The 24,812-nt window shown below is 39.8% G+C and overlaps 2 protein-coding genes and 1 long non-coding RNA gene across 9 annotated transcripts in view; 2 read left to right on the forward strand and 1 right to left on the reverse strand.

The window, feature by feature from the left end:
• The window catches only part of LOC116056630 (DNA repair protein XRCC4), a 36,422-nt gene extending 12,591 nt beyond the window's left edge, over positions 1–23,831 (forward strand). The window contains exons 4-9 of one of the 7 annotated variants that reach the window (XR_004106622.2): positions 8,220–8,386; positions 9,256–9,420; positions 11,177–11,277; positions 14,237–14,369; positions 15,330–16,289; positions 16,542–17,790. Coding sequence is in view for 5 of the 7 variants with exons in the window: in XM_031308847.2 (XP_031164707.1) it covers positions 8,220–8,386; positions 9,256–9,420; positions 11,177–11,277; positions 14,237–14,361 (558 nt within the window). In the remaining 2 variants the exon portion in view is untranslated. Of the gene's footprint in view, positions 1–8,219; positions 8,387–9,255; positions 9,421–11,176; positions 11,278–14,236; positions 14,370–15,329; positions 17,791–23,413 lie in introns of those variants that run through there. The other 6 variants (XR_004106623.2, XM_031308847.2, XM_031308845.2 and 3 more) reach the window with 6 other exon arrangements.
• LOC118493628 lies at positions 18,965–19,489 on the reverse strand. The gene is made up of 3 exons (XR_004895578.1): positions 19,384–19,489; positions 19,173–19,238; positions 18,965–19,078 (listed from the first exon to the last, which is right to left on the reverse strand). It is a non-coding gene; the product is annotated as an uncharacterized LOC118493628 (long non-coding RNA).
• The window catches only part of LOC116056846 (versican core protein-like), a 49,423-nt gene continuing 47,717 nt past the window's right edge, over positions 23,107–24,812 (forward strand). Inside the window, exons 1-2 of the mRNA XM_031309221.1 lie at positions 23,107–23,115; positions 23,386–23,455. Coding sequence (XP_031165081.1) covers positions 23,107–23,115; positions 23,386–23,455 — 79 coding nt within the window. The remainder of the gene's footprint in view (positions 23,116–23,385; positions 23,456–24,812) is intronic.

Raw genomic sequence — 24,812 nt, forward strand, 5'->3', positions numbered from 1 at the left:
ACGTGGCTTTTTCTTATTTGTTGATGTTATTCATCTGTTTGGTGTCCTATTTCCTCTCTTTGTAGACTTTGCAGCTTTTCCACCCTGCTTGGTGGCATATCTCAAAGCTGTCTTATTTTTATTTTTTCTTTCTCTATTTTTGTGTCCCACTGTACCAAACATCATCAAGCCATGTATCTAATAGCTAACCTGTGCACGTTGTAAATGCAAATGTCTAGTTCACTGTGCATATCATTTTCCGTAATAATATGTTTCAAAACATCTGGAGAAACTGCAAACTGGAGATAAATGATAAGAGATCCCTTCATCAGGGTTTCCTTTTGGTTTTACAAAACAAGTACTCCTTGTGTATTCATGTTCAGCCTTTGATTCTTAATCAATTGTAAAGCTGCTCATTGCTGTATTGAAACAGTTGTGATACTGGCTCAGGGCTGCAACGGTTATTTTCATTGTGCATACATTTTTGAATTCTTTTTTTAAGTAATTGTTTTGTGTTTAATGTAAAAAAACTGTTAAAAATACCCATCATAATTTCCCAGAGTCCAGGTTGCCATAGGGCCTCCCCTATGTGATTTTTCATTTTTTTTAATCACATTAGTCAATGTTAGCAGTGGCCATGTTTTGAGAGGCCCAAATACAAATGGCCACTAAACCCATTGTTGGTGATGCAAATTTTCAATCCCATGTCTGAAGTATGTATATCAGCGGCCCAAAAACGTTTATTCTAGTTTCAGAAAAAATTTAATAAAATCTGCAATCATCCACGGTTACATGTTTGGCTTTTACAGTTGTAGTAAAGCTTTTGTTCTACATTTAGTGTGTGGGAAATTGTGGTAGAACTGGAAGCCAGATTTTAATTCTGAACGGATTGAAGTATCTGATCCACCAACGCATCTTCTCCTTCTGTCATCACCAGGAGGTTCCACATCACAGTAGTTTTTTACTGAGTTGTAGTTTGTCTCTCTGGTTGAGAGTTAACGTTAATAATGTCTTCCTTCCTCGCGTTAAACGTATCTCAACCCAATATTCTAGGCAGATAGCTAAGCGAAATTAACTATTTTAATTATTTTCCCCCACTACCTTTTCTGGTACTGTCCAATAGCATGGCCTTTGTTTATAGGAACATTCATATCAGGGATAGACTGAGTGCTGTCGCCCCTCACTTCCTGCTCTTTATCTGGCCTCACGCCTCTGCATGGCGGATGAAGGAGCTGATGGGACAAGCTGAACTCCGCTCCATGCCCACACTTCCTATACTGAGCACCCATGCCCACCCATGAACATAGTGTCTTTGTCATTATGCACACAGTGCTCACCCACTCACTTCCCTGTTCCCTTGGACACAATAATAGAAAAAAGGGGGATTGGAACACTGACTTCATATTTTTCCCTCCTATGAAGTAATATATTTGATCTTTATTATCATCAGCTGGACTTTTTGTTTGCAACTGAGATAAATAAATGCCAGAAATCTTTAATCTTTGAATTCCAATAATGCTAACTTACTGTAATATTATTGATTACTAGTTATTGATTAATGGGGGTAATTGTCCTCTAATCCATGGGAATAAATGGTGGGTTTCGTCTCCAGCGATGTGTTGGACAGTGTGACAAGGACAGCTTTGTGTCCTCTGAGAACACAGTGTGTGTGTTGTGGTATCTTTTTCACTGGGACTGTGTTCTTTTGGCTTTGTCCTCCACACCCACGTCCCCTCTTCTCCACGGGTTTGACCTTATGGTCTGGCTAGCTGTCTGGAGATGCACACACAAACAAACAGTTAGACCACACACACACATCGGACAGTGTTGTAATGTCCGGCAATTATCCTGAATCCTGAAAGATTTTACATTCCCATGTTATGTTAAATCTTTTTTGATGATGTTCTATACAAAATGATTCACCCCAAAAGGTTGATCTTTTGGGGTTTGCGAGGTTATGATATTTTTCTCAGACTCAGAGAGATGCAGGAAGCATCTCATCTTATTTTAGAGGTTATTTCCTTTTCTGTCTTTCTTGTCCTGTCATCTTAGCTGCATTGATGTTTTAATTGTCATAAATCAGCCCACCCTGTCATATAAAAGCCATATGTCTAATGCTGTTAAAGGCTGAAACAACATCTACGAACAATTTGCTTATTTTTAACACATTAGAAAAATGTGGCAGTGGGTCGTGGATCACAGACAAACAGTCTGACCTCCCACACCTTTGCATAGGCTGGCAACAGTGTCTGACCTTTAACTTTATCTCTGTGTCTCAGGAGAGAAGCAGAAGCTCAGGAAAATAAACGGAGCTTTGTAGCCCTTTTCTGTCTTTCAACAAGGAACTTGAATCAATAAAAAACATGACTATCAGTGGTAGGTAAAACTTAGCATGCTGCTTGCATTTCCAGATTTATATTTTGTTTAGGGCGCCCTTCCTCTTTCCATGCTGCACATCAAGCTAAAGGTAAACTTTTGGTGATCTGGAATTCTCATGTTTACTGCAGTAGGTTTTCTTAGAAAACTTGAAAGTAAAGACGGTGAAACACACAACCTTTGCTATTTAAAAGAAGGAGCAGATGAAATAAACAGCAGCTGCAGTGTCATTTCCAATGTTAATCTGGTAAATAAGGGTTGTGCTTCCAGCACTTTAGATGTCTGTATCTGGTGTCTTAAACTGGTAATACCATGTTAACACACTGGTCAGGAAGATTTATGGTCTTGAACGGTGTCAGTGGGTAAAACATTGATGACAGAGTTTGACATTTGACATTATAATGGAGTGAGGCTTGTACAGTAAATGTAGGACATTGCAACATCTTTTAAAGTGTGGAAACATTAGTGTATTCAGCATTTTAGACTTCAAAGCCTTCACATTATCCTTTCTAACAGGGCTGATTTATTGCAAATTTCCTTTCATCTGAAAGCACAGGGGAGATTTAGGCACAGGTAGTAAAAGGGAGATGATGGGTTTGTGGAGAAGATAGATGAGGTTAGAACAAAGCGTTCACAGTTATTTTATATAATTCATTTTTTTAACAGGGACAATACATGTAGGCATTGTTACATTCAAACAAAGTGCAACCGATGCCAGGCCATGTCCCTAGTTAAGCTTTCAAGAAATACAAGACATAATACAACAGTCTAATATGAGCGAGCTAAACATCAGCCCTTCTTACTCTGCCTCTTCCTACCTCAGTCTCGCTGTTTCCTGTTAATGGTGGACCATCTTGCACAAACACAGAATCACAACCAAATTAACTTGCTGATGACTTATGAAGCTCAGTATCACACAAATTACCTCTAAATCCATGAGAGGGGCCTGCACTGTATCACTGTGACATCCTGATGTTGTTCTTGATTTTTATGAGTTCTTGGGAACCTCATCCTCCTTAGATTCTGGGTGGTCTCCTGTGTCCCCACCCTATTAAGAATAGAGGTCGACCGATTCATCGGTTTTGCCGATTAATCGGCACCGATAGTTGATTGGTGGAACTATCGTTATCGGCAAAAATCCATACCGATGGTTGCGTCCGTTGCTGGAGCGGCTGAGAAGCGCGCGCTGTCATTCATTACACAGTACACGAGAGCTGAGAAGGGTCTGCTGGCATCATGCATTACAGAGGCGAAATAAAAACTATGATGCCTGGTGTTGTTTATTTCCGACACGTTTTACTGCGCGCTGCACGGAGAACACATGCTGTGCGGAGAAGGCTGACATCAGATGCGCGTTTAAAGCATCGACAGCAAAAAGGTATGTATACAGTGCATTTAGTCATATCATTATAAAGTTATTCATTTGTTGAATAGATGCTGCATTAGTAGAGAAAGAACAGCACAACAGTATGTTTGTTTGCTTTCGAGGCTGAGATGACGCTAAACATTAGTAGTAGGCTAACTTACCTCAAGCGGTTAAAACACTGACAAAAATAAACGCAAGTCCGACCCAAATGTCAGAATCAGAACCCTAAAGCATCGTCCACGATCCCAAACGGCACCTCTGATTCATATTTAGATAATAACAGTTAAACGTAGAGACTTACTGACTGCTGCAGCTAAAAGCTAACGAGTTAGCCGTCACGGGGGTGTCTTTGGTGTCTTTGGTGTCTTTCTAGCCTTTACAGGTGATTTTCTATCCAGCCTGGAACTTGTGCCTTTTTTCGGGGTTGTTGAGCATTAAATCCAAACTGTTACATCCAAGATTTATCCACTTGATGTCCATAATTCATCATGTTTTCGGTAATTTCTGCCGCTAACTCCGTGCTACCCATAGACAGTAGGTGCTACTGACAAGGGAATCTCCCATGATGCCTTTGTTTATGTTTTCAACCAATGGGAAGGCAGGTCCGTCACACATTACGCCTTATATGGGAATCCAAGCGAGAACAAAGAGTATAGTGGGAGAGATAAATCACCCCAGGTCAGAGATCGTCTGTTACCGTTCTAAAACGTTCTACAGAGAAGAATGGCGTCACTGTTTTGAGATTGTTTGTCCTTTATATGAATTATAATGCTCATTATGTTTATTTTTGCACTGGATGACTCCAAATATGTAGGAGAACTGTTTTAGACAACACACATGCTTGTGTAGCATTGCTGTGGGTGTAATATCAATAAATATGACATTATTATTTTGATTATTGGCAAAAGCGTCTGGACTTTTTTTGAAACAATGTATGTATTTTGTCATAATAATCGGTCGATTAATCGGTTATCGGCAAATACGGCCCAACCTAGCTATCGGTATCGGTAAAATCCACTATCGGTCGACCTCTAATTAAGAATTTTGTTAAATCACTGATTGCCTTGTTTTGATCAGACTGGCAGCACTGGCACTGAATAAGCATGTCACTATTCAAAGAGATTTTCTACAGAATTATCACAGAATCTATATTGATTGTATTGTGGAATGATACTGAGTGGACCGCAAGTGAGCCCCTGTGCCCATGTATGGTGTGCACTTTCCTATTGCAGAGGGCAGTATTGTATCAAAGGTTAGTGGCGTTCACACCCCTAAAAGAACACAAGAAGAGGACGAAATGTAAAGTTAATAGGCATGCTCTGTGAGACTATGTAGGGACAGTGGTGCTTTGAGCTAAATGCTAGCTTTAGCATGCTAACATGCTCACAGTGACAATGCTAACATGCTGATGTTGAGCGGGTTTAATGTTTACCATGTTCACCATCTTTGTTTAGTGTGTTAGCATGCTAACATTTGCTAACTAGAAGGGCCATTGGAGAGTGCAGACCTCCGCCAAAGCCATTTCCTATCTCAATTAAAAAACTAGAACTGCAAGCAGTTATGACGGGGTCCAAGCCTCCCCGGCGCAAGTCGCCCCCGACGCGAATCAACCCCGACGAGCATGCGAAAGCGGAACCCAAAGCGTAATGGTGGGGAGGCAAACATCAGGAACTATTACGAGGTGTGAGCTGCAAGGTCTGTAGTACATTGCCATTGCAAATATCCCATTTACATTGATTGAGTTAAAGGGCCAAAACTCGTCTACGTTGACTATAGCGCCCCCTAATGGCCATCTTCACCAAATTTGGTACAGAGCCTCAGCATAAGTTAAGCACAAGTTACACGTTGATAGCAATTACTACGGCAGAGAAATTGCAATTGCAAGTTTTCCATTTACATGCATTGAGTTATTGGCAAAATCACAAACGTTTATTATAGCGCCCCCTAATCGCCGATCTTTGCCAAATTTGGTACAGAGCATCGTAGTGGGATGCTGAACAGTAATGTCAAATTATTCGCTGATAGCATTTAATTTGGCCGAGATATGTTTAAGTTTGTGTTTGGTAGCTAGCTACAGAAATTAGTTTGGCCCTAAACTGCGCATACTTTAATGTAGCAAAATTCTTTTGATAACTTTTGGTCAGGTCACTCTGGAGATGCTATGTGCCAAGTTTTGTGCAGATTGGATGCATGGCCTAGGTTGTACACATTGCGCGATATTGCAAAAAAACCTCTTAGTGGAAATGGGCGTGGGCTATATAATCAGATTCAGCTTGATTCAAGGAACACGTGGATGTAAGGTTTTCTAATGTGCCATGTGTATTGTGGGAGTTATAGGCAAAAACACGTTTGACGTCATTATAGCGCCACCTAGTGGTCCACATGTGTAATTTTTGGTATGTGAGGTCCCTGGTCCGGTCGGTCTGGAGATGCTACGTACCGAGTTTCGTGCAGATCGGTCGCACGGTCTAAGAGGAGTTCGTAGGAGTAGGTTTATGATAAATCACGATTTTTCGCGCATAAAAGATAAAATAATGGGCCTGGCCTATATCAGGAGATTCACCTGAATTCAGGGAAGGCGTTGCTTATGAGTATTTTTAATGTGCGATGTACGGTTTGGGAGTTATAGGGCCAAACGCTACTATAGCGCCACCTATAGGTGGAAGTGGGTGACCAGTCCTGAAAACGGCACCGCCCCACCATGCTTGGTTTAGGCTGTAGAAATGGTTTTAGAGGCGGAAAAATAAGAAAAATCATAATCCTTAGGAAAACAATAGGGTTCCACAGCTCCGCTGGATCTGTGAACGTTGCCTTGCAAACGCGGTTTCCAGCCCCCTCGGGCTTGGACCCCTAATAATTTGTGTATCCGCCTCTTGATTCAGATTCACCCGAAAATGTAATGAGTTCTTCTTTGGCACGTGCTGCACCCTTCCACCAAGTTTCATGAAAATGGGGCCAGTACGTTTTCCGTAATCCTGCTGACCAACAGACAAAACCGAACCTGAAACATAACCTAGGTAATTAGCACTTCACACAAAGTACAGCTGAGGCGGATGGGAATTTCATTCATTTTGTAGGCATTTGGTTCTAAATGGCAAATAAAAATTCTAACCTGATGGTGATGCTTAATCAAAAAAAGAGGATCAACAAAGTCATACATGAAATTCATGCATGACATTTCATACATGAAAGTCAGCACAGAGAAGTAATCAGGGAGGGAGAGAAAACAGAGTAGAGAAGAAAATTTGACATTGAGAGACAAAGACAAAAAAGAAAATAAGGCTAAGGTAGTGAAGCTGTGGCAGCGATTTGAGGCGAATGTCCACTCAACATGTTCAGGTTCACCAGTGGAGGGGAAAACAGCTGTGTGGCCTGCCAGGACAGCAGACAGAAATGACAAGTATTTTATGAGATCTTTTGAAGATGGCGGCTTTATTACAGTGGGTCTGTGACTTCGACACAGCCCAGTGAAGATTTAGCACTTCATCACCTTCTGGTTTCCCAGAGCATCTTGAGCATTGTGTGTGTGTGTGTGTGTGTGTGTGTGTGTGTGTGTGTGTGTGTGTGTGTGTGTGTGTGTGTGTGTGTGTGTGTGTGTGTGTGTGTGTGTGTGTGTGTGTGTGTGTGTGTGTGTGTGTGTGTGTGAATCTCCAAGGCAACAAGCAAAGTTTGAACAGCTGTTTATATGTGTGTTTGGTGTGGCAGCTTTGATTTTTGACACATTAACTAAATGTTCAAAAACTTCCACATTTGCAGTGCCTCAGCCCCGCTCTGTGACTTTGTGCCAAAATGCAAACCAAATGAGGAATGTTTTCTTACATCTGAAGCCTGTCTGTGATTCCAAAGAGTGACAGACAAGAAGCAACAGAGGGGAAACTGTGTGCATAGTTTACTGGTGACCAATGAATCCATCCTGTATTTCTCCCAGACAGAAGAAAACACTTCAACATCTTAAAAAGCCTCTCACTTCAAAGAAAATGTGATGTAATGGTTTGTTGCACCTCTATATTGCTGAGCTTTTTGGGATGGCATTAAGGTGCAAATGCTTACTCATTTTTGACTGTAAACAGGTTTTAGAAGCTGTGTTAGATGTGAGATTATTATCAGCCCCTTACTCATGTCAAGATTGAAGTGCCAGATGTGCTTTTCCTGGGTAATTTCCATCAACTTCTTTGAGGGGATCCCCTGGTACTCCCAGGGCAGCTGAGATATATAGGCTTAAATCTGTCCTGTTGTCTCCTCCCAGTCGGTCATGCTCAAAGGGAGGCACCCAGAGGTTATGCTTACCTTGTGCCATGAACTATCTTAACTGTCACCTGTCAATGCAGAGGAAGACCGGTTAGGAGTCTGAGGTCATCCCCCATTGCTAAACTCCTCAACTGTTCATGAAAAATGAAACCTGACAACTGATATGAATGCTGATGCTCATGCAATTTGTACTCTGATTTGATGTTGCCGTCTCATTTTCCTTCTTGTTTTTCTACACTTCTTTCTTCAGGTACACTTGGGTTCCGTGGAGCTCCAGCCAGCTCCAGACCCTCTAGAGCTGAACCGGGAGATGATTTGCCAGTCCCTAAAGCGCAGTATAGGTCTGAAGTCAAAAAACTGCCAGCTGTTGGAGGAGAACCGTAGATTGAAACAGGAGCACCAGAGAATACTCAGAGAGTAAGGATGAGGAGGAAAGCAGTTCTGTGTTTTCTGCTGATGGATTTAAATGTATGTTTATTAAAGAATACGTGATGCAAATGTCAAGATTGAATGGAAAATACCCAGAGAGACTAATTATTTTCTTAGAATGTTCAGCGCTGGTATTTATTGGTTGTTTGTCTTGTTTGCGGGCAAGCTCTTATTTGCTTTTTAAGTCGCGCTGCCAGCTGTTTTTATTTACTGCAATCCCCTAATATGACATCATCACTAGTCGCCTATTTGGGAGAATAAAGGTTCCACCCGATGTTGCAAACCGGGCTTGGGATTTCTAGGACCTAATTTCTAATGATTCACTTGTATATCTTTCATTTCATATATCACTTCTCTTCATCAGCATAATTCCTTTTAGCAAATTACTCTCAGAAGGCAAACAAACAACAACCCTACAGCTTTTAAAACTTTTGTCTGTCTGTGTTTGCACGTGTGTCCATTTACCTGCATGTATTACATTACATGTCATTTAGCTGACGCTTTTATCCAAAGGGACTTACAATTGCTATATATCAGAGGTCACACACCTCTGGAGCAACTAGGAGTTAAGTGTCTTGCTCAGGGACACATTGGTTGATGTATCGCAGTGGGAATCGAACCCTGATCTCCCACACCGAAGGCATGTGTCATATCCACTGCGCCATCACCATCACATGTATGTTTTGGTGTGCTTTTAATTGTTGTCTTGTCTTGTCATGTACTGTCATGTATTATATTGTACTGTCTACAAACTGATAGATTGATATTAAATGTATGTGTTTGTATGCAGCTGTTGTCAGTACTTTCTGCCCAAGACAAATTTCCTTCGGGACAATAAAGTTATCTTTTCTCACCAGGCTGGAGCAGCAAGTTGAGGATAAGGAGATGTTGGAGGGGGCGCTGTACTCACGTTTTGTCATGGTGCTGAATGAGAAGAAGGCCAAGATCAGATGCTTGCAGGATGCTCTCCGCCAACTCCAACAGACTGACGACCAGCAGAGGGATGAGGACGGGAGACAAAGGTCAGCAGACTGATTTTGCATGCCTTCAACTAATTCTGTGACTCTCTGGCATAACTTATAAATGCAGGTGAACCAGTGAAATATGTTTTTATTTTATGTGTTCACATATTTTCAATTTGATACACAGCAGGATTTACTTGTTTATAGTCCATATCGACGACGATTTATTTAGGGGATTGCTCCGGTGCTGTTGGCAGATCTGCAGGATGTCCCTCATTTTAGGCCGGATGTCGCTCACCTTCCGCTTTCTTTGTGTTGGCATTCGATTTTTGGCATTCGTTATTGGCTGCAAACAGGACACTTTTGAAGCTGTGGTGGAGAGGAGGTCACTGAACAAACTGTTATCTATCATGGATAACCCCGACCACCCTCTCCACCCCACACTGGTCCAACAGAGGAGCACCTTCTCTAAGAGGCTCCGACAGCTTCAATGTCGCACGGACCGCTACAGGAAATCATTCCTACCACAGGCAATTAAACTTTCTAACACTTCATCACTGAGTGTGAGATAAGACTCATAGACATCACAACCGCACTGAATGCACCTTGCACAACCTTGCACAATAGGTTTATCTACATCCTATCATTACTAGTGAAACAGTTGTTTATTTTTACTCTCCAACTTGCACATTAAGTTTATCTATAGCTAGTCTATCTATATGTATTGAAACAGTTGTACATTTTATTTCCAAATTGTATATATTTCAAAAATATTGCTTGTGTAGTATTATATATAGTACCGTTATTTCCCATTTTTTTGGGATCAATAAAAAAATCTATCTATCTAACTAACTAACTAACTAACTATCCAAACTTCGGTCGATTTATGAGGACTATGGTTAACTGCTCTTCAGATCTCTGCAGGGTAAATCCAGACAGCTAGCTAGACTATCTGTCCAATCTGAGTTTACTGTTGCGCGACTGAAACAACTTTTGAATGAGTACATTCCACCAAAACAAGTTCCTTCCCGAGGCTGTTTTGCAGAGGCACCATTATTGTGTTCGGCGCCTAGCACTGCCCAATTCAATTGTGATTTGTTTAAAGAAATGCCAGTATACCACAGCACGTTTTCTCCCATTCAAACTGCACACATTCAAAATGCCGTGGTTATAAAGAAATATTTTAATCTTGGATGTTATAAAATAGTTCCTAAATAAACGTAGTTTATTCTTTATAGCACATATAGTCTTGATATAACATGTGTAGTCTATCTTTATTCCAGTCTTGTCATCTAGAGGCTGACTTTGCAGAAATTGGTCTGCATCAGAGCATGTGGCAATCAATTTAGCTCATTTACTGTTTAGCAGTGAGAATTTTGTTTTAGTATTGCTTTAGTTGCACACTTGCAAGTTTTGTTTCTAAGCAGGTCAGCACAGTGCTGTCAAATCTGTGTGTGCCACACCTTTGGCTTTTGCAGAACACAGACGGTGGCTAATTTGTTTCTTTACAAGCCTGTGTTATTACATATTCCATCATTGCAAGCCACAGTTTATGGATGGAAGATTTTACTCATAATCACTGCTAACGTGTCTGGCTTTGCCACCGTCCCTTGTGGTCAATAATATGAAGTATTGAAAGGTGATTACTCAAAGGTTTTGCAAGTATAGTAAAATGAGATGCTGTATTTTCTGGAGCATATTTACATTGTAACTCAATTTTTCTGCTTTGTTCTACACACTCTCCCTCACACACACACTGTTTGTTCTACATGAAACACGTTCTCTTCTTCTCTCAAACTTTTGTCTTTTCCTTTAGTGTCAATAACACAACTCACTGTGAAGATGACAGTCTGGACACAAGACAGGAGTCAGTTGAGAGCATCCATTCATCTCAGGAGCCAACTATTCTCATCACAGGTGTGTGTGTGTGTGTGTGTGTGTGTGTGTGTGTGTGTGTGTGTGTGTGTGTGTGTGTGTGTGTGTGTGTGTGTGTGTGTGTGTAATGTTAAGAGTGCAGCTTTTTTTTAATAACTTTTCATAGGGAAAACTGCTCCTAAGCCAATATACCATTTTCTGCTAACTCAGAATACATTATTGGGTATTACAAATGAATAATATTTATGAGGGAAAATCAATTGTTTTCTTCTTTGCCTGCATCAGAATATGTTGCAATATCAATGATAATAGCAAGACTGGAACATCTCCTTGCCCCTAATTACTGAGAATGAAATAACAAAGGCTTTTCTCTCTGGGTAAGGCAGAGCCTAACAAATGCAATTCATAACATGATGAGACTTGGACGTTGGCTGTGTATTTGTGAGTGTAAGCTGAAGGATCATTTGGGCTCAGGTGACAGGATTATGTTTCATAAAGTAATTTAAAACTTTGGACAGATTCCTGGTCTGGAACTTTCTAGTAGGTCACCTTTATAGAAACGTACTGTTACAATGACACACCATCAGCACATTGTGCTCCAATATTCCACTCACTTACACATGCACCATGGTTTGGTGGAGCTGGGTGTGCAAGTATTGAAGATGGCACATTTTTGCCCATTCCTGGTACTCCTTGTTATGTCATAGGTCACAATGTGACTCAGTATTGATGCAGACTCTAAGTGAGACTTTCCTCGAACTGATTTTACTGTCTAATAAACTTGACAGTTGAATGTAATTGATCATGTAAGCAGGGGGTTTAACCATAAACTTAAAAGCACACACAAGCAGAGAGTTTACCCTCGGGTATTCAGGCTCTGGGAAACATTGCCAGTGAGTCATGAACCCACCCAGCAAAGTCTGCTATGATTGCTTCAACACAGCCGGCCATGAGGTGGTCTAACCCCTTCCTGCGTCATGCAGTGATGTCACATGTCCTGAGTCATACCCCCCTGTACTACATTCTGCCGGGATAACCCACTGATCGCGCTCTCTCAATGGCTGTGTTTGTATTCAGAGCCAAACTCCCCCCCCCCCCAAGAGGTTAATACAGTTGCAAAACACATTGATACTGTAGTGACTTCAGCAGGTTCTGTTGATGGGCTCTCATTTTCTCTCACTCATGCATGCACACACACCTTCCCCATCAGTGAAGATGGATGGAGGTTGTAGATTGAGCAGTATGGGTCTTGGCTCACACACTTTGTTGTTTGCCATCCAGTAGTGTTTCACAGTGCAATGCTTTCTTATCTTTTTAGCTTGTTAGTATAAAACAACCGGCATTTATGTCCATGCCTTGATGAATTTGTCCCTGTATTCTCTTCATATTCAGAGCTTTTTAACATTTATGGGTGTGTTTCAAAAGTTTTTGTAGTATTTACACTAATTCAGCTGTCCAACAAATCCGTCCCTGGGCAGTGTCTCTTTTGGCCATCACTTGGCTGTGGTGGAAACAAGCCAACCATTCATGTCAATGGTTGTTACTACAATATGCTAATGGGGGCCTAATGCATTGTTATTCCTTCTTGTTTATATTGTGCAGCCTTAGTCTGGTAACCCCAGCAACCAATCAATTCACAGCAACCTTCATAGGGATCTAAGGACATTAAAACATGCGACCTAGGACAATATCTTGTGTTTACAAATACATTTTTGCAATTCAGTCCCCACCCATTTAGCTGTTGCAAAATTTGACCTAGATCAGTGCACAATAGCAAATTGATGTTTTATTTGCATTTAGAAATCTACCCAAACTTTACCCTTTGAATTGATTGGCCCCATTGAACCCTCGTGCCTAGGGGTGTGTTTTCATATTACCGGAGCCTGATAAGAAAGAGTGATGGCAGGGTAGAATTGGAGACAAAAGAAGAAACTCTCTCTTTGACATGTTCCCTCTAGTTTAGCATCTGCATAGTGACAACATAAGGATGCATATCACTCACAATGGTGTGACTGAAGATAGAAGAGATAAAGATGAAATAAGGGGAATGAAAGGAGAGGAGAGCTCAAGGGATGAAGGAGTGTCTGAGAGGGAAGAAAGAAACTGATAAAAACTGATGAAAGGGGCCCTTTTAACATTCATGTCAGACTTTTTTAAATATATTTTTATTTTTTATTTCTACATTACAAACAAGACAATACAGTCAAACACAAACAGAAAAGGGTTGCGCAATATTTTACAGAATCTGTAGTACATTTTCAATATGTATTCTACATGTAATGTCAGACTTGAATCACTCTTCATTCATTTTACTGTGGATACCAACAGAAGCATTCATTCATTCAAGTGTTATCTCCTGATCAGACAGCTAATAAAGTATTCTAAGTATTTGTTTTTATCTCACACAACGGCTCAATCTGTCAATCTTTGAATTTGAATGGGCTATCAGCAGTGTTAAAGGGCAAACTGGTGTGTCTGTTTGTATGTAAACCATCCTATGACTGAACTTGTGTGGAATGCCAGATCTCTATTCCCGATAAAGGTCACCGGACTTTTGGGTGTGAAGTTGTCCGGGGATAACAGAGGTTATCTGAAGCAGTTTGTCCTGAGACAACCACAAATGTGCCACAAATGACACTGATGGAGAATCGGTTTAAGCAATGGAGATGGAGAATTTGGGCTTCAGTAATGAAACCAAAAATCTCAAGAATTTGGGACAAGACATCAGCGTGCAGGCATTTAGAGGCATTTGTTTCGAGGCATTTGAGGAACTTGCAGTCCAAAAGTCAGAGGAAGAAATGTAATTAGCATCTATAGTAGTACCTTTTGATTTACAGTAGACATGATTTTTTTTTTATTAACTACCCAGGTATATTGGTGACATCATTTATTAAAGATGCGTAGCAACGGCAAAGTATTGATGTAGTAAGACCCACAGTATCAGAGGTGGTTTTCTGAACAGTTCTATGTTTATACATCTATATCTATGTGTTGTATGCAGGTCGTAATCTGGTGTGCCATGGCATCTCTGTGGACCGGACCTTTTCTGATGAGGAAGATGAACAACCGTGCCAGAAGCGTAGGTTGTGTCACACCCCAAGCCCGGAACCTTCCGAGCAGGAATAAAACCACAGGTTAGTCAGATAACCAAGCAACCAACGTATCACCGTATTTGGTATGATAGTTGTTCTTGCCACTGCTTCCTCTAGATGACCTAAATGTTTTAGTTCATAGCTGTTTTGTAGAGCATTTTTTTTACATACAGTAGCAGTATAACACTTATCATTGGAGAGATTAGATGGAACAACAAGATTATATATTGCAGATCTTCTATTAAGATAGTGTCAACATAACACACAATCTCTCCAGTCTTCTGTCAGTTAAAGAATAAGCTGTTCCGTGTGGCCTGTGGCTCCAAACCAGAGTTTAACAAATCATTTCAAGCTTTGTTTTATGGCACTGAAACATTGCTGTCGTTTCCCTACATTTTTCATTTTTTTCATTTTCTGCACTCAGACAAACTTCTTAAAAACCACTGCAGTAACTGATTTGAGGTGCCCTACTGAATTTCTATACTCATTCCTTCCTTCATTAAAGGAGGTTGAATCATTCTTTTGTAGTCATAATTGGTGTTACAGAAAAGCCCAAACATGCACACTTCCCAGCATCCAACAGTGGCAGCTCTGGGCTCTTGCACATTTCTGCATAAATATCTGGTTTTATTGATCTTACACCTTATAGTATTGATTGTACTGATTACTCATTAGGGAGATACAGTACTCCTCCTGCTGCCTCTGACCACAGCACTGGTTTCAGATGTGGAGTTGATGCCGTCTCCTCCTAATAAACAGGGCATACAAAACGTGCTTGTACTAAAAAAAAAAAAAAAAAACAATACAAATATATTTTTCATATTCTATCCATGGCATTTGACTTCTTAAACTCTTCTGATTTACCCTTGGGTTTGTGAGTAGAATTTAGAAAATGCATGTCTATGGGTGTGAACATCTTAACAACATGACTTCAGAAAGATGGACTCACTGGTGGGTGTGACAGAGTTTAAGATATTAATCAACTTCTATTTGGATTTTCAGCGGTGTCTCGTGAACATCCGGCTCATACATACAATGTTGTGAGGTCTTTCCCTATCAGCAGCTGCATTTTTTCTCATACTGACGCACTGCAATAGAATGACCTGAGGTTCTTGGACGGCTGCCTTTTCGGACTACAAATATGCTCAGACTAAGATTGTATCTGTGTTTGTATGCTACTGCTACAAAAAAAGTCTAAAAAGCAACATTCATCACACATATATGTGCTATATCTATATTAAAATATTCTATATTAAAATGCACAAAATAATTAATAAATAAATATTTAACACAACAGTAACTTTAACATCTCCAGATTCAGTGGTTGCATTGGGATAGTAATATCAACCTTCAGTTGTTATCATGTTGTCAGTCAATAGTTGGTGCATTTGGTAAGTTGATTACCTCTCCTACTTGTGTTGTAGTGACACTTCTTTTAAATCTAAAGACCTCATAACATCCTCCCACAGCTTACATTTGGGTGTTGGCTGGCAAATAAACAAAACAGAAAATGACTGCAGTGTGTAGTGTAGCTTGGTCCAACTAAGCAATGACAGCAGCAGTGTTTGAGTTCCAGTGAAAACATGCACTTCTTTTCTCATTTGCACCCTCGTTATTACTTTCTATCATTTTCATTTGTTCTGTACTTCTTGGGCAGAATACAAGGTAATAGTATTCAGCCTTGACTCATATCAAGATATTTAACTGTATTTCCCAAACTGCATCTCTATATTGAGGGATACAATATTAAATTTGAAATGTGACATTTGTTTTACTTGTGTAAATGATACACAACCTCAAACTTTTTCACTGTCTCTATTCCCTTCTGTCTTTGCATCTTTTTCTCCCTGTCTTGTCTCCACCCTCCTCCTCAATGAATTGATGACATCTGGGACTCATCATGAACACGATTAAAGACCTAAATCTAAGGCTTTCCTTAATAACAGGTTGATCCCTCTCCAGGTATGTAGCAAGCTAGTCAACCTCACCATAACACAAATAACCAAAACAGTGACAACCAGGCAACAGTGTCCTGGAGGTGTCCCCAGATTTGGTCCCAGATTGAGAAAGCAATTCCCAGAAAGCCTGAGCATATCACTGCCATCTGGTTTGCTTTAACTGTGACAATTACCTGCCACACCTCTCATGAGAGACTTCAATAAATCAAAAGACGAACAATTAATGACGCTATTTTTTTCTCCAAACACTCCAAAGACTGCGTGCTCCATTCAGAGCTGCTGTCAAGACTCTGCCCAGATGCGTTAGTGGCCATGTGATAACAGGCACATAACGCCATCCAGTGCTTCCTCAGGAACTACTGGTGCTGGTAATGACTTGGAGAACATGGCAGAAAATCTGGACCAGGAGTATGGAAGCATTTTTTTAAGAGTTTGACTTTGGCTGCCAAGACCCTCAGCCTTGAGACCAAACAAAGAGTAACCGCTATTGAGGGACAACAGGCTACACCCAGAAAACAGGGTGTCACCAACAATGAACCAAAGCTGCTTTGTTGCTGCTTATTCATCATGTCTTGCTGATGTTTTCCTCCCTCTTTTCATTATGAAAATAAATTGTACGCCATGTCTTTCATTTCTACTTTCTAAACTATCATTTTGCGAACAATAATTTGACCTTCCCCTTGTTTTTCGTTTTCATCTGGCCTTTTATTCCTTACATGTTCTGTGGCCCAGACCACCTGAGGGGTGTTATGCAGAGTGTTACTAGGGTTATGTTGTCTCTCTGTCTTCACCTCCTTACCTCTTCCATTACCTCTGCTACCAGCTTCAGGTCCCGAGGTCATCACAGTGTGTCTTCACACTGATAGTAATGAACCTATGGAGACCTATTCAGAGTCTTCATCTGACCATTCTACCTTTGACTTCTGGACCTTCCCGCTGTCTTTTATGATTTTGATGATACCTAAATGTCTGCTGAAGACCACAGGTGGCCGTCTGGGTAATCACACATCACGCGCTTGCTGGTTTAGTAATCCCCACAGGAATGTCACACTCTTGTCCTCTATACATCCCACAATAAGGAATTGTATAAAGGGAAGACCTGATCAGTTTCTAAGGATAATTTTCAGATGCGTGATGACAACGTGCCGATGGAGGATGAGACCAAGTGTGAAAGATTAGGAAACTATACTGAATTGAAAATGAATGAATATTCTATTTGTGTTTTTTCCTTATTTTGAATAGAACACGATGATATATTTTTTTGTAATTTAAAAGACATTTTAAATTCTGTCTTCAATCAGTTGATTCAAGAATACATATTTGTGTTTGATTTTAGCAAATGTTTCCCTGGAAATGTCTTAAATATGCATGAAGGAGAAAGTAGTATTTTATTATGTGAAATATTGTAAATGTTTTTCAAATGTCTGGTTTAATATCTATTTTGAAATGTCTCACAAGACAAGTTGTGTTAATTTCAACCTGACTTAAATAAACATGTAACTTTGCAACTTTGCCTTTTCAGCATTTACTAAATCATAAAGTCATTGCCCATTTAGGTCATGAATGCAAAACATGATGCGTCTTGGGTTTTACATGTGACACGTTTCTGTAATGAGAGGTTTTAGACTGTTAGAATAATTTCATTATCAAATAATAGACAGGACCACTGAAGTTATATCAAAGTTCATTTTACTTGAGAACCCAACAAGGAGGCAGTTTCAGTACTCACAGCATGCGTACAGAAACTGAACTAACGAAAAGCTCTCTACAGCTGTAATACCAAGTGAATACACATCCACAATTAATTTAACAGAGAGAGAATATAATATTATTCTATGCAAACAGTTTAATACATAACAAGAGGGAAAGTATGTATCATAATTTCCCTAACAACTGTACAGTGAAAACATGAAATGTAGACATTTTGGTGAAAATCAACACTGGAGATGCTTTTAATTTAGAGGTGTACACTGCGTACAAGTTGTTGTGTGTATATATACACACACACATATTTAGATATAATACACATAGATATAATATTTATCCTAATAAGACTGTAATATTAAAGAATTATTATAAAGAAAGTATTTCATACTGAAATAAGATGTCAATTTGCCTTTCTGTTGATACAAAAGTAAAAGGAAGGAGATATAACGTATCTTGCTGGAGCTGTAGCAGCTGTACATAGTGGCCTGTGTGGACACATTTGTATAACTAAATGTATGTAATTGTTTAAAGCATCCAATGAATTTGCATATTAATTAAGAAAAGTGACAGTGAAGTTTCTGTTGGAGCCATAAAATAATTTTGCTTTCATTTCCAATAGGCTCAGATGGATTTCAGGGGATACTAGCTTCAATTTAATTGTAACCAATCAACGATTAGGTTTAAAAGTTGGTAAATGTTGAATTCCTGTTAGTCTATAGATTTTCTTCACATTTTATAGCATTTTGGAATAAAACAGCAAAGTCGCAAACACATGACCTTCTAGCAAAGACAGTCTACAGATCAACGGAGCCATACAGCAGCCCATGCAGCTGTATGGGTTAACGCTGTTTGTGAGAGAGCGATGAAGGCTGTGCCAGGCTGAAATTAAACGTTCAGTCTCTTGCTTATCATCGTCATTCACTTACTGCGTGCACCTGTAGGATTCCCATCATCCAGGGGAATGACAGGAGTCTTCCTGCTTTCCCGCCACAGAGCTCCAGTGAGACAGAGTGGTCATTGTCTGTCGGCCTGTGCTGTGCTCTCACTGCTCACCGCCTTACACCGTAATGTCTGAAACAACTTGGCCTATCATAAAAAATAAAAAAAAAAGTTTAAAAAATGAAGATGACAACTCATTGGAGAATATATAATCAAATACCATGAGTAATAGTTTACTCACCCTTCAGACATGTTGGACCAATATGTGAATGCTTCCACTTTGGATTATTGCGCTACAGCCCCCTTGCTGCATGAATCAAACACATTTTGTGATTCAATAAAAATCAGCAAAGCATTAAACACGTTTTACTTTGTTTTTCATCTGTTGATTTCTCTTTCTAACTCAGAAATGTAATTGGTTTTATTGCGCCGGTTGTGTCAGACTGCATTACCTGTTGCTCCTTTTGCTCACAGTGGGCAGTAGCGCTGTTTCTGCTGGGGGCGGCACACATATGGAAGTAAAGCAGTGGGCAGGCTGTTTAAAACTGAGGGAATATATTTCAGGGCAATAGAAAACCAACAGTGAGACTTCCTGCTGGAGCACTTTGAATTGAACATGTAAGTGTCTGCTCTGTGTGTAAACTGTATGTGTGAAACCAAAGAGCTAGTCTATGTACATACATCTGACTTCTAGCATGGCCTTTATCGTTAGTATAACAGAAAGACCATTATAGTCAACAGACAACAACTTTCCAGATGTTGTATATCCATTGATGATGTGGCGAAAGAGTATACATCTGTACATCTGAGACAACATTACTTACACACATACCATAAAAGCCACATATATTGCAGCAATATTCTGTATGTTACAGGTAAAACTTTACTCAGCAGAAACCTCCACTCCACATTTAGTGCTGACTTGTCTTCCAGTCGTGGAGTCTTTTCTGCACTGGTCTACAAGTTTTGCCAGTGGCAAATAGTATCCGCTTTGTTTCAACCCAGTCATTAAAACAGTCTTTTGATCATTACAAACAATGAGTGGTTTCTCTTTGAGATGCTGCTGTGAACTGATTAGCCTCATTATTTCATTAAACCCAATGTTCTGCAGGGTTTAAGAGGATGGTAGTTGAACATAAGTGTGTGATAATGACAACCTGCTGCACAGTGTGCTCAAGGCAAACTTTCTCTCTTTTGACATAATGCAGTTTGTAAGAAAGGTTCTACATAAATATCTATTTTTCTTCTTCTTTAGTTACTCATGTGTAGATACAACTTTTCAACCAAGTTTTAACGATAACGTGTGCCGCTTATTTTGTTACCCTGCTTTAAGAATCAGAAGGTTGAGATCTGAATCACATTTATGCTTGTTAACGTTTGCAAGTGTGTTGGCTTGTATCACTATCACATTTTTTCATGTTTTTGCATGTGAGAGTACTACTTAGAAATACAGCAATGTATAGTTACCACTTAGCAATTTCAAATATCAGTGTATGCCACCCAAGCATTTCACAGATGACCGAAACAGAGTTTTATTGCAGTTTTACCAAAACATCCTTTAAATTGGTAATTGAAACCAAAGAAACCAAAATGACTTTCTACAGTTGACTTGATTTTCTCTCATGGCTGGGAATGCATTATGTTATTATCTTGACTTCCTCTTGTTCAGAGACCAAAGGATCGACAGGCTGTCCACATAGCCTTCTCTCGTGTAGGCCTAATTGCTGCCTGGCTTAATAACTGACTGTCTCACACACCCATTTTTTCTGTGGTTGAAGTACAGTGAGAAGCAAGACTCCTCTGGGAGACTTTACCATAGGGAGACTTTACCATAGAGAGACTTTACCATAGGGAGTCACGCAAATGGCATAGATCAACATTTTTTATACGTTAGTGCTAAATTCTAGAATATGACACAAACTTCATTTGAAATACTGTAATCCTGAGTCCCCAGAGGTTATGTACTGTATAGGGTGATTACAGCAGAAGGAATGAGGTTAGAGAATTAAATGGTTCCCACAATGATGCATTATGTTAACTGCAATTGGCAAAGATCTGTGACGTGGGAATGGTCTGGTTCTGGTTATCAAACCATTTTCTCTCCCCCCCCCTCTCCCCCACACCTCTCTCTCTCTCACACTCACTTCCTGTCTTTGTTCCTTTGCTTCTTTGCCATCCTTTCAGGTTTAAAGGGGTTTGCTAGAAGGTGGCAGATGCGGTGATTTTTAAAAAGGAGTAAAAAACCAATGGGGGTGGCAGTAGCTCAGTCCGTAGGGGGTTGGGTTTGGCCTGTACAGACCTGTGAGTACAGAGTGGAGAACTGGAGAGCTACCAGTTCACCTCCTTGAGCAAGGCACCGAACCGAGTTTCACAGAAGAACGTGTTTACCTGTATTAAGGCTTGGGTATTGCCAATGATTTCCCAAATCGATTCAGATTCACAAGGTCTCGATTTGATTACATTTCTGATTCAATTCATTATCAGTTAGGTTAGGGAAATTTGAGTTACAATACCAATTTTGCTTGGATATAAAAGAGATTCTCAGAGAACTTATGCTGTAAATTGTACAAGCAAACAGCAATCCTCAAATATTTTTATGATGCACCAGGTTAATGTTTACATAAGACGTTGACCCCCAAAATGTTTCTGGTGGTTTATACATCCATGGTGAAAAAGCATGTATTAAAAGATTGATTTGGAGATTTTATTAATCGATATCAGATCACTCAAACAAAGATCATCATTTTCCTTGGGAATATGAACAAGAATTATTTTTATATACAATTTCACAGACCTCCAGAACAGTAATAGCCTGTGTTAGAACCAGGCCAATATATTAACATGACTTATCGCAGATATATCAATATTGATCTCCTGGAACATAATGAATATACATTGCAGTAGATACATGTTGTATAGTGTGCAATTTTACATATTTTAACATTTTTCCCACCAATTCAAGTTCAATATTTAAAATGTGTTTGTTGTATTTGTGTTTTAACTTATAACGATTGGTTTACTTTTAATGTACACTCATTTTACTGCTAATGTCATGGTTATTAGTAAGTTTATTGATCAACTGTGTGTATGTATTTGCCACAATTCTATAATAATCAAATGCCTGGAATGAATATGGGATGATATATTGTTATCTGTATGACTCGCAAATACCAAAATCAACACCAGCCTTAAAAATCCCATATTAGTCACACTGTAGCCTGTATATGTACAATTACTTTTTCATCAAGCTTCTTTTGTGGTATGACAATATCGCCAAAAATGGTTTTGAGAAAAATGTGCAAAATCTGATTTTGGTCTGAATAAACATGATTAAAATCAGTTGCTGTTGTCGCTTACTGTGCCTCGCTTCAAGGTTCATGTCTGTCCTGAGGCAACTTCATTTCCCCACATGTTCTGCTCTAAACAGGGTTCACTCAAAAAACACACACACACACACACACACACACACACACACACACACACACATGTTCTGCTCTAAACAGGGTTCACTCACAAAAAACACACACACACACACACACACACACACACATGTTCTGCTCTAAACAGGGTTCACTCACAAAAAACATACACACGCGCTTGTTTTCCCTGTACCTTGAGAAATCACAGTAAGATGCATTTACTCTCTACTGTATGTCACAGGTTTGGCTTTTGTTTGACACTTAAACTGTACATCTTGTTTCACACTGCTATTAATTCATTTAGTTTATTTCTACAGGAGCAACCATTTCAGGTGACTTCACAGTGATTCCAGATTTCTTCTATTCGTCTTTAGATATATAGATAGAGGATTTCCTTTTACAAAATCAGAAAAATCCTGATCTAGATGGAAACTGCACAGCATGTTATCAATAAAACACATTAAAATCAGAGCAGCTTTGGCCTTCAAAATTATGAGTTTCGGTAGGACAAAACCCTTGAGGTCAGAGAAATTTAACGCCCCTTTTATGCGGTATGGGGCCGGAGGTAGACCACCTTTATAGGTTATGTGATATGTGGAATCTTGGGGCCCTCACAGCAGATCACCAGGATCAAACACTCTTTGATTGGCTCTTTGACTCATTGATTTATGGGTACTGAAAGGCAACAGGAGTTCCACGGTTACACATAGAGACGTTTTACACGGTAGTAAGTGACTTGCAACTTTTAACTTAACGATGACTCAAGTGAGAAGGTGAACTAGTAAAATCATAAAAAAATTCCTGTAACTGTAAACTAAAACTGAGTAGTGGTTAACAAATTCTACCTAGAATCAGGTCAGTTGGAGCTCTTTGTCAAGTTCTTTGGTTAAAGTATGAAACCTGTTTCCTTGAACTTTGACATCAGAATGCAATCTGTCTTTGTCAGTAGTGGCAGGTTGTACTCTACATGTGAAATAGGAAATTTGTCAAAATTGACAAGCTGTTAACTCCAGCTTTCCCGTTCTGTCTCACCAGTGCTTCTCTGGTCTCCTCTCTTTTTCAGAGTCCGACTGTCCAGACGAGTCCAGCCTTGTAAAGGAGAGATGTACTGTGGATAACTGATGCGGAGCCCTGAGATGATTACAGTGCACAAAGGTATGGAAAAGGCTCGTACGACTTTTTACAAGGCCTTCAGGCTTCAAGGGCAATCTTCTATGTGAGAGGCTTATCACCTCTGCTCTGGCTCTCAGCTGGTGTGAGCACATTCAGAAGGCAACGCCATGATTGTGAACAATTAGTCCACTCCACTAGAGTCAGCATCCAGACCCATCCATCAGTTGGATTCACATGCAGAAGCCTGTATGTCTCTTAGGCTGTCATTGATTTACGAACACTATAAACAGGATACCTTTCTGTAACCTTCTGCTGATGTCATTCATTATTTTGAACTGTTGAAATAAAACCGGCTCCTATGTCAAGTATGTTGGAGGGAAACAAGATTCTGTTGCTCTTAAAATGATCTAAGCTGAGATAAATGTTGATTTGTTTATACACTGGACAAGATTCATGCACCTTGATAAGTTGCAGGTGCCTTTTGCTCTGCAGTTACTCTCGAATGTGTAAGTGTAAAGCAAAAATGATGCACACAGCTAAAAAAAAAAAAAACATGATACATAAGCAATGTGTAGGTTTGCATTGAACACACCATTCTCGTTTTATAACAGATTATTTTTTACAGCATGTTGGATTTTTTTTTGTCACCCAAGGAATGTCGACTTTATGTTCAGTCCAACTCTATATCAGACATTTTTAAATGACACACACACACACACACACACACACACACACACTCAGCTAAGCTAAGCCCTCCTACCTTTCTAGCAGTAGCCAATCGTGTCGATTATTAGGCAAGAGTAGATCAACTGTGGTCCATCCTCTCCCCCGTGTGGAAAAGCCAAGCACAAAGTTAACCACTGTTTGCTGTCTCCCCAGTCAGGTAGTCGTCATGATAACACATTTCCATTTGAGATTATCCATTTTTGTAAATTTTATTTAATAAACTTTATTGATCAAATTTGTTTTCGAAATCAGACAAGCAAGAGATCTGCGACTCAAAAAACTGTCTAAATGGGCTCAATAGGGTGGATGAGAAGAACTCAACTCACTTATATTGACAGAAATGTGTTGTTGGAACAAACAGTAGGTTGTGACTCAAATTCAACCAGAGACATGTCTGCACCACCCTGTTTCCATTGCGCACCCTTGGATATGACGGGTGCGCTTCACACAGAGAGAGCATCAACATTAAAGGTTGTTGATTATATCCAGCAAGCGATAGAAACATGACGTAGCTACTTATAATAAAGGTTTAGGGTTGGCATAATTAATTTCTCATTTGATATATGAAAACATCAGGTTTGGAACTTGTCTAAAGTGAAGATGCACTCAAGGTAAAACGACAG

The sequence above is a fragment of the Sander lucioperca genome, chromosome 2 (assembly GCF_008315115.2).
Source record: "Sander lucioperca isolate FBNREF2018 chromosome 2, SLUC_FBN_1.2, whole genome shotgun sequence".
NCBI lineage: Eukaryota > Metazoa > Chordata > Actinopteri > Perciformes > Percidae > Sander > Sander lucioperca.